General features: G+C 37.7%; 1 protein-coding gene across 3 annotated transcripts in view; it reads right to left on the bottom strand.

The window, feature by feature from the left end:
• The window catches only part of Srgap1 (SLIT-ROBO Rho GTPase activating protein 1), a 278,191-nt gene that overhangs the window by 73,265 nt on the left and 188,448 nt on the right, over window positions 1-16,478 (bottom strand). For all 3 annotated transcript variants that reach the window (XM_047549492.1, XM_047549489.1, XM_047549491.1), the window contains exons 7-8: window positions 8,336-8,557; window positions 6,126-6,227 (exon numbers count right to left, since the gene is read on the bottom strand). In XM_047549492.1, coding sequence (XP_047405448.1) covers window positions 6,126-6,227; window positions 8,336-8,557 — 324 coding nt within the window. The remainder of the gene's footprint in view (window positions 1-6,125; window positions 6,228-8,335; window positions 8,558-16,478) is intronic.

Raw genomic sequence — 16,478 nt, 5'->3', positions numbered from 1 at the left:
ACTTTTGCTGAGACTGGCTTTGAACTCATGATCCTCCTGCCTCAGCCTCCTGAGCTCCTGGGATTATAGGTGTGTGCCACCACGCCTTTTTTTTTTTTTTTTTTTTTTTAAGGTTGCATTCTGAGTCACTGGGGGCTAAGATTTTCATATGTGAATTTGGGGGTAACACAATTGGTGCCATGACACACACAACACTACTTGATGGCACTGTGCCCTGAACCCTGCATCAGATGCAGGCCTATTCATCCTCTAAGATCCATGTAAATGGATGTTTACAAATACTGTCTCTGCGAAGGTGACCCTTATCCTTCCTTACACTCCCCACTTAATTACTCCCTCCTCACCATCACTGACCTTGTATGTATTTCAATTACAGCACTGTGTCATTTCAGATGTATTAAAAATTAGCAGAAAGGGACCATACACATATGCACAAACACCCAGAGATTGGATTAATACCATAGTTAATTAGCTTAGGGTAAACAAACTTAGTGCTAGTATAAGCCACAGATGGCAAAATGGCAAGAGCAGAGAGAGAGCATCTTGTTGTGGCCTTCCTTTGCTCCTCAGTCCTGTGACACGGGTGCAGATGCCTGTGTTGTGTAAGGTGTTACCGGATCTGGAAAAGCTGCCCTACAAATTTGGGGGTGGGGGTCACATCACCATTCCAGAGGAATTCACACTATTAATCTATGTTCCTGCATTTAAATGGATGTTTACAAATACTGAGCTCTCCTAATTTTTGGAACAAAATTCATTTTCTCAGCAATGATACAACTTAAGGAACAAAACAGCTTCATTGCCCAGGGGCTCTCTGAACAAAACCTCTGTCTTTAGTTGAGTCTCTGAAAATCTGTTTTCCTGCAGTCCCCCCTGATTCTGATGTAATGGCCCAAGGGGTATACCCAATACTGACTGTGATTTGAGAAGCATGATCCCAAATCCATTTCTCACAAGTTTAGAGGTCAATTTTCCACCTACACTGGGTTCAACCTGAAATCAGAGATAGCTTATTAATCTAGCTCCAGTGACCAGCACAGTGCTTGGACCACATTAGATAATCAGAAAATGTTTGTTGAAAGAATGGTGAAAGTTAAAATCATCCTCCTTTCCAATTCATGGATGCCAAAGAATGCCAACATACCAGCAATGTGTGGTTTCTCTGCTGAGAGTCATCCTGAGCTCTGCCACTTTCTTTGGGGTGCTAGATGACTTTTATACCCTTTCTAGAAATTTTCCTCATTCCCCTTGGGGTTCTTCTGGATTATGGCCCTCCCTTCAGTGAGTTAAAGCTTAATTGAAACCAAAAATATAAATATGTGTTTGCAGTGAAAGTCAATCCTGTTTTCAATTTTGGCCAAGATAATGATATCACTCAGGGGATGAATGGCAGTTATCTTTCAGTTAGATTCTCATGTTCCCCCATTAGTGGAAGGTTGCAGGCAAGTCAGAGATGCTTAAATAAGTATAACCGGAGTTGAAGGCCTCAGAGAAGATCCAAAACAGCCATTACAACTAAGTAGTTTACAAGCTCTGTATCTCACACTGTTTTAAAAGACTTTGAGAATTTCCCATGAGGGTTTGTGATTTACGTGACCTGGGATTGTACTGTAGTCATTGGTAAGAAAGGGAAATGTGATTTTTCTACTCTAGATAGTGAGTATAAAACTGAAATATCTCTTACTTCCCTCAATTACCCATGTCATGAAAACTGTCTGTGTTTGCCTAAAATCCTGCTCATTATTGTTGAAAATATTTCATAGGAATATATATTTGGAACAGTCTGTGAAACATTACTTAGCACACCGCCGGTGAAAGATTTTAAGTGGTGCTATGAAAATATATGTGGGGATATCAGTTCATTAAACACTTTTGCAAATTGGGGAATCGCAAGTTTCTTTTTTTCCAAGGTGGTAAATCTATTGGTATAATTTAAGAATCCAGTTGTTTCACCTGTGAGATTTTACTCACAGCAAAGAAGTGATATGCTGATGAAAACTCTATTTTCTGAACCAAATATTGGGACAAATGGTTCAAAAATGGGACAAAGTACTTAAAACCGACATTGTCCTAAGAAATCCGGAGGACAGAGTTGCTTTACTTAATGTAATTCATTTTCTTCTTTCTTTGGCTGTGTATGCAAGATGGAAGGAAGGAGGAATTCTAAGAAAAGGGAGCTGTAATATCCGGGTAATTGCTCCAGAGGTTAGCTTTAAAAAGAAGCAGCAACAGGAATGACCCCTCAGCAGAAATCCCTATGACAAAACTTAAAAGCAAACTTTGAGAAGGCAGACAGGAGACTGCGTAACAGGTCGGAAAGAGTTTTGAAAATGTTTATAGTGAGAACAGTATCAATGATTGCTTAGATTTAGTTTGCTTTTAAAGTGTTGACTTTAGGGGTAATGTTTATTAGTGTTTCAGTTTTAATAAAAGGTTATTATCTTAAGTAAATAAAAAGAAAACCAAAAATTGGGCAGAAGCTGGGAGGCAGCAGACCTGCTCCACTTCTATCTACCAATACTCACTGACTGAGTTACCATGGATGCAAATTTACCACATAATGAAACTGAAAGCTCATTAAAAAAAAAATTTAGGGCTGGGGAGATAGCTCAGTCGGTAGAGTGCTTGCTTTGCAAGCATAAGGCCCTGGGTTCGATCCCAAGCACCACAAAAAAAAAAAAAAAAAAAAAAAAAAAAAAAAAAAAAATTAACAGGAAAAGGTAAAGTTGTGAAGTGACAATAAATGTCAATCCATTCTGAATTTTCATTCTCAAATTTAATTAAGTCCTTTGAAAACCTTTGGGTCATTTAAGCTTTTACTGCTTAGGAGTATTTTGAGCTCATTTAAAAAATGTTTATAGTTCTCTTTGTTTTTAAGCAGGTTTTGCAAACTTGAATATCTTTAAGAGTCAACCAAGTAATAAATGAGGCAAATGGGCTGGGTGGAGAGCACGGCAAAGGGGAAGTGCATCCTCTGTCTGAGGGGAGTATTTCTTGATCAGCTTCAACCTGTTATCCTCCTGGAGAAATGCAGACCTAGTGTAATTTGATTTTCTTTTTTATGAGTTGTATGCAAAACCCCCCATTTTTAAATGACAGAGCCAACTTTAAACAAGGAAGCACAGTAGAATAAAGAAAATTTACCCACAGGCCAAAAATGATCTGGGAGCTTTCAGTATAGAAACTCCCTTGACAGGGACCCCCTACAGTCCAGTCTTGGTGAAAAGTTTCATGTTCTGCTTAACTTCAGTGTCCCTGTTTTTGTATATTGGATGAAATTATTCCTCAATGTTGATCTTTTTGCTGGGCAGTTGTAATTGTTTTTAGTTAATCAAAGTCTTTCTAGTAAATTTTGGACAGAGGTAGAGAATTATACAGGTGCTTCTTTACTTGCAATTTTGATTTGATACCAATGTGTCAATTTTCTGCCCTTGCTTGTATCAGAGGAAGCGAGAGGCAAATCCCTCATTTATGGTAGAGAAAAGAGTTACCCAGGGACTCTGAATCAGCATTGATGGCTATGTTGTTTCCAAGCAAATTACTTGTTGCAGGGCTCTCTTAATCTAGTCATTGTGACTTATGTATCTCTGTGTTCCCCACACCTCACAAAATACATGGAATGCCAAAGGTGCTTGACAAATATTCTTGCACCAAAATGAACTGGACCACAGTAACAAAACTCCTTAACTTGGCTCTCAAACCCTCCTGTCATGTGACTTTGCCTTCACCATTCGCTCATCCCCATGGAGATCCAGGCTGACAATTGCTCTATCTGCCCAGAATACCTGGAGATATACTGAAGCAGCTTTTCCTCCTTCTCTATCTGGGGAAATCTATTGATTGCCAAAAACACAATTAAATTTTCCTTTCTTTGAAAATATTTCATTTCAGTAAATTTTGTTCTATATCCAATAAATCATAAACCACTGGTCATGCTTGCAGGGAATGTCAGGATAATCCAATTCATTTGTCTCTCCAGCTAATTTTTAAAAGTTAACTCAAAAAGTACTGCCTGACTCTACCAGTTTATAGGGCCATTGTGCTTCTCCATATTAAGTTTATCATGGTGTACATCAAGGGTTACAAGCTCTAAGGCTTACAAAAGCCAGAGAGAGAAAATAAATAGAATAGTAATGTAAGAAAATTGGGAGTTGAATGACTACAGACAAGTGAATTCAGACACCCTAGCTCTTTAGTTCATGAGGCAACACAGGGCCAGAGTTGCCAGATTTTCTGTGCTTTTTTTTCTTTTATAAGTCAAAACTTTGGAAGCCAAACAAAACAGGTCTGTGGGTTGCCAGTGTTGACCTTGGGTATAACACATTATTTTCCTAGAGTTTAGGAATGTTTTTCAAATAAAACAGCAGGAGGATATGCTTGAAAAACATTGGAAGCCACTAAACATACAAACTAGATCTTCCAGGATCCAGTGAACTGCATTAGGCAAGTATTTTGTGCTGCCTAGCCCAAACCCTAAGCTCTAAAACACTACTTCAAGGGGCAATACTTTCCTGTTGGAAAGGCTCATTTGTGGTACTTTATTACATAGAGATCACATTGGTTGCACCTTAAGTAAGGGTTGGTTTGGTTCCTCTAGTAAGAACAGAAGCCTGAAAGCTATAATGGGTTTTGATCAAATTATAAAGGCCTAGAACCAATCACTCTTTCTTAATACACATAGCTCAAAACATTCCAGCTGAATTAAAATAAAACGGGGTACTAAAGAGAATTTTGACAATTAATTTTACCTATGTGAGTTTGTTTTTCTGCTCTACATTCCTTCTTTTTGGGAATTGTGTGTCTCTAGAAATATGTTATTTCTGTTAGGGTTGTCAATCAAAGGAGTCTATGAGTAGCACAATATTTAGGCTGGCAAAACAAGAGAATCAAGTATGCATGACTTAAGTCCAGCCCATGAAGAGGCAACTTTTTTTTTTCAGAGATAAGGATGTGGCCTGGGGTGAGATGACAAGCTGTAAGTGACTATGTAGTTTCGGATATATGCCCCCAACCCCACCAATGCATATGAACAAATCACTGCAGACAGAGAGAGAGAGAGGGGGGTTGGGGGGGGGGGGGGAGAGAGAGAGAGAGAGAGAGAGAGGAGAGAGAGAGAGAGAGGGAGGGAGAGAGGGAGAGGGAGGGAGGGAGAGGGAGAGAGAGAGAGAGAGATCTTCTTACATTAGTATATCTTTTTTTAAATATATTTTTTAAATGTTGATAGACCTTTATTTTTATTCATTTATTTCTATGTGATGCTGAGAATTGAATTCAGCACCTTACACATGCTGGGCAAATGCTCTACCACTGAGCCACAACCCCAGCCCCACGTTAATATATCTTTAACATAAATCTAATAATGTCTGAGGCTACTGCAAACATTGACAAACAAGTTAACTATTTAACTTGAGTAATGTCGACTGATTCCTATAAATTATAACTGAAAGCCTTGACTAATATAAGAAACATTTGTGGTTCATATTTTTATTTTAGCAAAATGTGGATCCAATTAAGTTAATTTCAGAAATAGGCATCTGAATATCTGGATTGTACAACTGCATCCCCCCATATATATTCTTAAGTCACATTTGCATATTCTATCCTTTTAAATACATGAATGTCAGCAAATAAATACTTTTCTCTCCCCTTCAAGTACTATTTCAAAAACATGATCTTTGTACTAATTTTACAAGTAGTGCCATAGTTCGTACCCAACATTTGGAGACTACAGAAAAGCATAAAGAAAAATAAAACAATAACTACTGATTTCAAAAGTTAGGATTAAATTAATTTGTCAGTCAAAAGTTGCATCTACACATGACTACATATTTTTTGACATATATATAGAATTAGATATTCTGTGGAGGTATTTTCAGTATGAATTACAATTTAGGAAAACAAGGTATGTTTTACACATATGGGCAGTGAATCTCTTTAAAGTATTGATCTATGGAAGGGTATAGAATCTCTGCTTTTAACCTTTATAAAGAGTTTCGTAGGAACCCTGGTGGCTCCAAGGACGTGATGCAGACTGCACTTGGAGCAGCAGATGTGCCTAGGTCACGTGACAGGGCCTTCTGCTTTACCCTGAGCTCCAGTACTGGTGGGGCAGAACGAATGCTCACCTCCTCGTTCTCGATTTTGAGCGTGGCCAGGCGCGACTGCAGTTGTTGGTACCTGAGCATGAGCTCTGCCTGGACCGGCTGCTGGGCGCTGACCTGACATACCTGATGGAGAATCAGAAACTGCAGTTACAAGGGGCACCACCAACCAGAGGCACAGGAGTCACGCCGATTCTCTCAAGATTCCAATTATATCTTTCTCTTTCTTTTTTCTTTTTGGTTCCAGGGATTGAACCCAGGGGGCACTTAACAATGGATCCACATCCCTAGCCCTTTTTATTTTTTATTTTGAGACAGGGTCTCACTCAGTTGCTGAGGTTGTCCTCGAACTTGCCATCCTCTTGCCTCACCCTCCCAAGTCTCTGGTATTACCGGTGTGCACCCTGTGCCTGGCACATCTTTACTTTTAACAGCCACCTAAAACTTCAGTCTTAAATACAGAGGTGGACATAAGTGGCAAGTGTGGAAAGCAGCTGCCTGGCTTGGCTATTACTAGGAAGACAGCAGCTGTAGGAAGCCCTGCTCTGAGAACAGGCTGTCCTGGGATGGAACTCTGATGCTGGAGCCTGGCTCGTGGAATCCTAATGACCACTGGGCAGAGGGCAGAGGGCAAAGGATGATCCAGGGGACTTACAGGTGAAGTAATGAAGGCAGCAGGGCTTGCTGGATAGTGGGCTTTGGAGATAGCCAGTTGTGCTTGGATCCCAGCTCTGCCATCAACTAGCTAAGTGACTGTGGTAAGTTATAAAACCTCATTTTCCTCATCTGTCAAATGGAGATAATAGGAGTTCCTGTACTACAGAGCTGGTATGAGAATGAGACAATGTATTCAAACACACTTAGAGTGGGGCCTGGCCCATAGTAAAGACTGAGAAGATGTGGAGGACTATTTTTAGCATCTTTCAACCATAGCTTCCCTGGCTAATATCAGCCAAATCACATTATTTACCATTAAATTGAAGAGGCAACTCGCTATACTCTTTGGTAGAACATAATTCGGCCATGATTTCAGTTATGGAAAAAAATCAAAATTAGAATATTACTACAATGATACCAGGAACAATTTCTTTTTATCATCTTTGTCATAGTTTGATGGTACATCCCAAACATCATAGAGATTACTGGTCCCTGGAAGAACTGACCATAAAAAAAGTAACAGACCCACTTTATTAAAATACTAATTAATCCATTGACATATAGTCAAACTCAGTTATCTATGATATTTTATCATTCTATGTTTAACATATGCACAACTGAAAAAAATAAAAACAACAATTTGATTTGAGAAGATAATGCTGGGTGGGATAAACCACTCATCTTGTTAAAATTCATGTATTACTGATAAGAACTACAGGTTCAGTATTCTTTATCTGAAATGTGTGGGACTAGAATTGTTTCAGACTTCAGTTCTTCAGATTTTGGGATATTTTCATAATTCTTACCTGTTGAGCATTCCTAATGTCAAAATCCTACATCTAACATGCTCCAAAATCTGGATCTTTCTGAGCACTGGCACTCCAAAAGGTTCAGATTTTGAAGCATTTCAGATTTTTGGATTAAGGATGCTTGACCTATGCTTACCAATTATGGTCAAGTAATTTACTCTACTTAACAAAAGTAAAATTAGGTTAGAAATACAGCAGGCACACATACATAAATCTTATATATCTAAGTACTTAGTGTTTCAAATAAAGACATGAAATAAATCTTTCATGAATATTATAATTGCATCTATTTTTAAAAACAGATCATTGCTACCAATAAGCTAAAATTGAGTCAACTTGAGTCTTAAAACATATTTGTACTTTTTCCTCCCTTTTCCTTTATTCAGTCATTTTTAATTAGTTTTCTTTATAGAGATCTTTAAATCAGTATTATAAGGAATCTTCAGAGAGATACTATTGGGTCTGTAAAATGTTTGGTTTTTAATTTAAATTTGAATGTTTTGAGGTAGAGGAAGAACTCCTCAACTATTCTGGAATGATTTGGGACTTACACCTAGTGTGTACCTTTATCTGCTTGGCATTTGAGTGTTCAACCCTTGTTTGAAAAGGTGGTAGTGGTTGGTCTTAGCATAATATTATACTGAGATCTTGTGCAAAGGCAAAAGAGAGAAAATGAATTGGAAATTTTACAACTGTAGGGTTATAGCAGGTGAGGAGCAGTATAAATGAAGAGATAATTCATTAATTTAAAAATAATCAGTTACTGACCTCATCACCCATGTGAGACTGAAACTCAAACTTCATTGGTGGACAGAACGCAGCAGGGTACATCTCCATGAATCTCTGCTTATCACTCCTTGGCTCTAAATTGTCAACTGCATTCTCGATGATGTCTAAGCCCTCGTGTCTGGAGGTTTCAAGGTTATATTCCGCAGAGAGATATGTTCTTAGCGCTCTGTTCAGACTTGCATGATAGCCAAGATCACAGCACTTAAAAAAAAAAAAGAAGAACACAATATATAAAAGTTAGCCTACTATTGATCAAAGACCTAAATGTGAGACCTATAAGCATAGGCTCTTAGAAGAAAACAGGGGTAAACCTCATGACATTGAGTTAGACATTGTTTGCTTGGATGTGACATCAAAAGTGCAAGCAACCAAAGAAAAAAAAGAAATGCTTGATTTCTTCAAAAGGGACAATTTTTGTGCTTTAAAAGACACCATCAGGAAATTGAAAGATAACCCATGGAATGGTAAATATGTTGGCAAATCGTATATCTAATAACACCCTAACTAAAATGGGGGCAATGGATTTGAAGAGACATTTCTACAAAGGAGTATATATAGAAATGGTCAACCATATGACAAAATGGTCAAAGTCATTGTCAGCGAGATGCAAATCAAAACCACAAGATACCACTTAACACTCCTCAGGATAGCTATAATCAAAAAGACAGATACCAGCAGGTGTTAGAAAGAATGTGGAGGAGCTGCAACCCTTGTACACTGCTGATGGGAGTGTAAAATAGTACTGACACTCTGCAAAGCAGTCTGACAGTTCCTCAAAAGGCTACCATTACCGTAGGACTCAGCAAATTTATTCCTAGGTATATATCTAAGAGAAATGAAAATATATTTCCACATGAGAACTTGTACATGAACATTTGTAACAGTTTTATTCATAATAGCTGAAAAGCTGAAATGGCCTAAATATCCACCAACCACTGAATGAATAAATTGTGGTACAGTCATACAGTAAAACATTATTCATCCACAAAAGGAAAAAAGTCCTGATACATGCCACATGGATCAACTTTGAATACATTATGCTATGTGAAAAAGATCGCTGCAAAAGACCATGCATTGTATGAATCCATTTATATGGTATAGAATAGGCAAATCTATGGGAACAGAAAGTAGATTCTAGGTTGTCTAGGGATGGGGGCGTTGAAGAATGGTATGGGAGAGGGTGATGACTGAGGGGTGCAAAATTTCTTATTGGAGTAATGAAAAGGTTCTAAAATTGTGGTGATGGATACATACACTGTGAATATAGCAAAAGTTACTTGTAGATTTAATAGATGAACTATATGGTATGTGAATTATATCTCAATAAAGCTATTAAAAATTCAAAATGTAACATCAAATACTGAAGGAAACAATGAAACATGGTATTCAAGTTTCATTCATGAAATACTATGACTGATACAATAATTTATTCAAATTCTTCCAAGCTGCAAATATACTAATTGGAATCTTTTGGAATGTGTATGCTTTATAGAAGACGCAAGAATAATTTGTACCCTCTTAGAAGTAGAAGAAGAGGTTTGGATCTGTCACAATAATCTACAAATGTTTTCCCTCCTATTCCCAGAATATAATTCTTAAATAGAAAATAATTTTTGAAGTCCTCTTATTGCAGAAAGAATTTTGTTCAGTATGCCTGAGAATAAAAGAATTTTGAGATTCTTGAGTCTTCATTACTTTTATTTTGTATTTATACTTAATTTTTCATGTTGCATTTTAAGCAAATATGGTTTAAAAAGAGTGTATAACTTGAAATTAGTTATCAATTTCTAGCAGCAGAATTTTAAATTTGAATATAAAAGAAGTATAAATCCCTTAAAGAGAAAACAAGTGGTTTTAAATGGACAAAACCAGGTCATCTCCATACTGTTCTAATGAAGTTCAATCAATTCAATTTGATTCAATTCAACTCATTAATTGGCCAGGAGCCAGGGAATATGCTCGGCTCCAGGCATATTAAGACTGGAACACAGTAAAATACCTCCATCCTCAAGAAAATTGAATATAGGCTGTTCATTAGTTTGCTACTAAAACAGGAATAGAAGGGGGCCCAGGGGAAGCAGCCTTTGTACAAAGGATGCATCCTCCAGGATGTGCACCAGGAAAGCAGCCTTTCTGAAGGTCCATGTTTGACCACTGACCTGTCCTTAGACAAACCAAATGCCATCCTACTGAATTCTACACTCTACCTTCCAATTTCCAAATTATTGCATTTGGAATTTTTATGTAAGATACTCTAAAATACTGCTATTCACAGTTTGGTCTGTGGTCAGCAGCAACAGCATTGCCAGGGGCTTATGAAAAATGCAGAATTTTGGTTCACACCACCGACCTACCAATTCAGGATCTAAAGTTTTTAAAAGAATTCACAGGTTAATCATATGCACAAAGTCTGAGAGGAGTTGCCCTAAAATGATTAAGAGAAAGCTTCCTGCAATCCACTTCTTTGGGGTTGTTATTTCCCTATGCAAGCAAGAGGATTTGATTAAAGCTTGCTAGATTTGAACAATCAGAAAGTAGCTATGACATCACAATTACGAATACAAGCAAAATACAATTGTGAAATGCAGTGACCAGTCTCACCATTAATATATTTCCAAAGAAATCAGCTGCATTCAAACAGAAAATGATTCATTTTGGGGGTTAATTTAGAAATTCTCATCTCAAGTGAACAAAGTTCCCTTTTATTCTTTTTGCTCCTCACAATCCATAATGGTTCTATGTAACAGTTTCATACACATCAGAAGGACTGAAAGAGTATTCTATTTTCAGTAACACCTTATTTTATGAAAACAAGAACTTGTAAAGGAAACAGCCTAATTTTTTTTTTTTTTGAGATGTACTGGTACTTAAAAACAAAACACCATGCCAAAAGAAGACAGATCCACTTGATTATAAGGAAGCAGATGAGACAAGTTGATTTATTTTATGAGTATTGATCCTGATGGGACTTAATAACAAGGTGAAATTGAGGGGAAAGAAAGTCAGAGAAAAATTTATTTTCCCCTTAGAAAAAGCCAAGTCTCTTATAACTCAAAGATAGAAGGAAAAAGAGGGAGAATAAAAAGAAGGCAATCTAATCCCAATTCCCTGACTTGGAGTTTTGAAAAATACCTACTAAGTTTTCATTAATCCCAGACTTAAAGAGTTTGCTCCACAAATATCTGAATGTGGCTTCTTTGGGGAAGAAATGTCAAGACTGCTGAAGCATCTGTGTGTGTTTCCATACCCAGTGTGCCAGGTAGGTTCTGTCTATCTGGACCCAGTGAGAGTCCTGATTTCACTGGGGCTTCCTAGTAGGCTGGGAGGAGCCCACATGTGGCTTAGTAACTCATTTAGGCATCTCTCCAGGAATCTTTTGGACTTGCACTGCTATATGGAAGAGGTTTCTGTGATGAGCTTTGATGGGCAGTTTCCTTCTCTGATCTCCATGGTTCTTGTAAGTCTTTAAGGCCACTTAATTGCCATGATTTTATTACTTCTGATACACTGCATTTTTACATTCTAGGTTTTTAAAGCATTTTTTTTTTTTTTCAGTGCTTGGTATTTGAACCCAGTGACTTGTGCTTGCGAGGCAAGCACTCTACCAACTGAGCTATATCGCCAGCCCATCTTGAATGTAAAAAGAAACCAGAAATGGGAAAATGTTATTTTTTGATGTCCTCTGAGACAGCAAAGCTAGCCACAGAATCATCTTTTTTCTAAACTGGAAGCTGAAGTGACACTGGATATGTAAGATTCAAGATATTTGGTTAAAAGGTCTAAAACAATTTTATGGAATTTATGAATTATTAATAGGAATATGAAAAGTCAGTTTCTGCATAAAGAGTTCAGTTGTAACCCAAGTACATTTAATGATGAAAATACATAAGAAACCAATAAAATATTTAATGCAAACAAAACTGTTATTCTGATGGATGAAAAATTCTGAATGAATACATAAAATTATGGATCAAAACTGGAAGAGGAAAGATCGTTGGAAGCAGTAGAGTGTATTTTTTTTTTTAATATCTCAAGAGCTGCCAAGATAAATCCCACAAAATATTAGTCTAAATCATCACAATAAGCTAATTTTGTTAGGCAAAAGAGTTGAAAATAGTATCAAAATGAAGATGAAATCCAAGTATTGAGAGCTGTGACAAACCCTTCATCTTGTCCCAAACCCTGAGGGCCAGCTGAAATTTACATGGTAGGTATCATGTTAGGGACAGCTGGATCACAGTCCGTCAGAAGGGCACCTTTCCTTTTCTTTTTGCGTAACTGCATAACATGAGTAGCCCTGGTGAGGTAGAAGTTTTCTAGTCATACGGGAGTTGCTATAGTGGAAATGCAGAGGAAAGAAGTCCAACATTTATATTTCTAGAATGCTAAAAGTCAATGCTATTTGCCAGGGCAGTCCTAGAAATGCCTGGAGGGCAGCCCTAAGCTCCCACATGACCCCAGAATTAAGCAGTGTCATGAGAATGGAAGTGTTCCACTTTTTCTTTAAAAACATTTTTTTAAAAAATTTGTTCTTTTTAGTGGAAGTGTTGCACTTTTTTTCTACAGAGATATTTTACCTTCACTTCTGTGTTCTGACCTCTGAGGGACTCGACTAGTTTTTTCCTTCTGGGTCCTATCTCTGGGTATTAATAAGCTTGTCCTGGACCATTGCAGAGCCCTGGATATTGGATAAAGATTTTGTCCACCCCTTATTTTGTATTTTTTTGAAAAATAGTGTAACCAAAGCAAATTGAATTGTACAAATGGATGGCTTTCACATGACCACAAGTGACTTCAAAGGACCAGAAGAGGTTAAGTTCAGAACATTTTTTTTGTACTAGTGATTTAACCTAGGGGTGCTTTACCACTGAGTCACATCCCCAGCCCTTTTTTACTTTGAAACAGAGTCTTGCTAAGTTGCTGAGGACCTCCCTAAATGCTGAGGCTGGCCTCAAAATTTCCATCCTCCTGCTTCAGCCTCCCAAGTTGCTGGGATTACAGATGTGCACCACTCTACCCAGCCCAGAGCTTTAATTTTAGTAGTCAGATGAAGAAAGTGTACTTCTTCCAAATAAATTAACTTTTTATCCTCCACTATTTTCCTCTCTAACCATTTAGTATTTTACCCAAGAAACCACAAACACATTTGGTGAGAGACAGGCATCTCAGGACTAAGCTGGATATCTAAACTCCTACAGGTCACTTTCACACACCCCTTTTCATGTCTGTGTTCCTGATGGTTCACAGACAGCTGGCAGTTCATTTCTCGCTGCTACTTTAACTGTAGCCAAGCATTTAGAAAAAAATGTTTTGGGTTTTTCCTTGAGCACTGAAAAGGTCATAATGGTACATCCGTGTGATAGAAGACACAAAGCCAAGCCGGAAAGATGTAGCTCATTCCTGAGCCAATGAGTGAGCTGAACAATCGCGTGTTGCTTAATGCACCTCCCAACCATCGGATTCATTTTTCCCAGGCCAAATCTTGGTAACCAGCCTGAATCAAATTAAGAGAGAAGAGAGAGAACAAACAAAGCAAGTCAAAGTAAATACAGACCATATGGTAAAAGCATGGAGAAAATAAAAGGTTAGAGGAAGAGGGAGTGCTAAGGGAAAAGGGCGTTGGTGCCTTTATATAAGACAGTTAAGGTGTAACGTGAATAAGAAGGAATCAGACTTCTAAGGTGCTGGAGGAAAAGTGTTGTAGCAAAAAGCACAAAGACTCCAAGCAAGAAAATGCATGGTGGTTCTGTGGAATAGAGAGAAGGCAAGTGTACCAGAAGCATCGTGATGGAGACAAAGTTGGAGGCAATGGCAGTGAGGGGCAGGTGGGTACCAGTTCATACGGGGTCTTGGTGAACAGTTTGGAATTATTCTAAGGATAAGAGGAGGCCTTTGGAGAAGCATAAATAGGATGTAGCACATCTGAGTTCTGTTTGCCAATACTCTGGCTGCTTGGGAAGGAAATAGATTTTTGGAAGCTACGGGTGGCAGTGGGAGACAGCTACTTCAATTCAAGCAAGAGAAGAAGAGCCTTTGTCTAGGAAATAGTGCAGGCAATGAAAAACAGCAAGGTCTGGGATATTCAGGAGTTAGGAATGACAGGCTTTGCTGATGCATTTATATATGGGGATGAGAGAAGTGGGTTTTTGGCTTGTGGAAGTGGGTGGAAAGTGGTAGCATTTTCTGGAAAATGGGTAAGAAGAAAATTACATGTGTGGAGAGTGATGAGATATGGCCAGATATAAGAAGTTGTGTTTTGGAAGCCTGAGATGATCAAGAGGCCTATAAAACATCCAGTAAGAGGTGTCCAGTAGACATTTGGGTATACAAGTCTGAAGCTCAGGAGGATGATCAAGACTGGTGATAAAAATCTAAGAGCCAACAGATGGTATTTAAGCCAAGGGACAAAACAAAAGAAAGTGGAGGATCATTCTTCAGGAGACTTCCAATATTCAGAGGTTCAGTCAAGTATGGGGGATCAAAAAAAAAAAAAAAAAAAAAAAAAAAGAACAGCTCATGCTGCAGGAAGAAAACAGGTATGTGCAATTTCCTTTGCATGAAGACCCATGGCATCTCCATTGGAAATGCCAACTACTTCAGTCATCCAACTCATTAAAGTTTTAAAATATCCTTTCTATCAGAATGGGATAAAAACATGCCTAAATTAGTTTACATGATCACTACAATATCCTAACCCATTTAACATGATCTCTCTATAATCTTCCTAATAAGAGCTCAGGTCTAATGGAGACTACAGTATCACAATTTGGCAGGTTTTCATGGATAAATCTTAATACCCTTGGGTATGGGGAAAAGTCAAACTAATTAAGAAAATCCTGAACTCGAGTAAGTTGCTTTTTAATTAAATGCATATCCCAAGAGACAAAAAGATAAGGCTAAAAGCTTTAGCATAGCTGATTATTCAGAAATGATAAAAAAGATGGCATGGGATGTATGATACGATCTAATTTCACTCTCATCCTGTGTAAATGGCCAATAAAACATGTGTGACAGATATCCCTATGAAGAAAAGTGGCTAGAGTGGGGGATTATTCCCTGGCAATATTCCACAACAGTAACAAAGATTTATCCTTCAAGCTCAAAAGTGACCTGCAAAACCTTTATAGGGAAAAATTGGAGACCATGAAACTGTAGTGAAAGGAGGACAAATACTACTGGGCAGGAGCTCTGGAACAAAGCACCAATAAAGTTTTATTGTGGAGGACTTCGTTTCTCTGAATGCATTTTGAAGATGTGAAACTGGCTATGTTACCAGCAATGCAATCTTAAAACCATTTGTTTTACAATTCCAAATTTGCAGACTGATGTATATGATTACAGTTTAGGGAATCCTAGCATTAAGACTTGTAATCTTTTCTAACTATGTACCTTAGCAAATCATAATCTCTGGAAATTCTTAGCATTCAATTACAAATATCTGTTTCCCAAATGACTTTTCTTCTGCATGTAACATATCCTAATTCTTAAAGGGTAAGTTATAGGCTCTTTTGCATTTAATATTTGGGACATCAATGATCATAGATAAGAAACTATGATCTGCAAAACTAGAATCCTCTACAATGATGTCTTTATTCTTCCAACATAATTAAACTTTGGTTAATACTTGCAACATATTTCTTGCAATTCATATTTACTCTTTAGAATGACATAATAAAAATCCTTATTTGTTGTGAAATTAACACTTTACTCCACTTAAGTTGTTGATCTACAACTAAAATTTACTTAGGACTTTCTTTAGAGACAGGAGAGAATCCCTCTTAATCAGTCTTTTGCTTAAGCGACTCTCTGGCTCAACTAATACTTGGTTTACTCTGTAAAGCAAGAGTCAGTAAACTATGGTTTGTAAGCCAAATCCCTCCCATGGTCTCACTTGTCAAGTCTTATTGCAACACAACCACACCCATTTTCGTACTTAAAATCTATGGTTACTTTTGTATGAGAGGTGAATAATTGTCCGGACCACATGGCTCACAAATCTTCAAATATTTACCTTCTAGCTCCTTCCAGAAAAAGCTGATCAACTCTAGCTCTAAAGTACAGTGACTATTGTCAATGACACTTCAACACGCACAGCAACTTAAATGGTCTCTAATATTCCTGT

This window comes from Sciurus carolinensis, chromosome 4 (assembly GCF_902686445.1).
Source record: "Sciurus carolinensis chromosome 4, mSciCar1.2, whole genome shotgun sequence".
NCBI classification, from domain to species: Eukaryota; Metazoa; Chordata; class Mammalia; order Rodentia; family Sciuridae; genus Sciurus; species Sciurus carolinensis.
The sequence above is the reverse complement of the archived record's forward strand: the minus strand, read 5'-3'. Positions and strand labels throughout refer to the sequence as shown.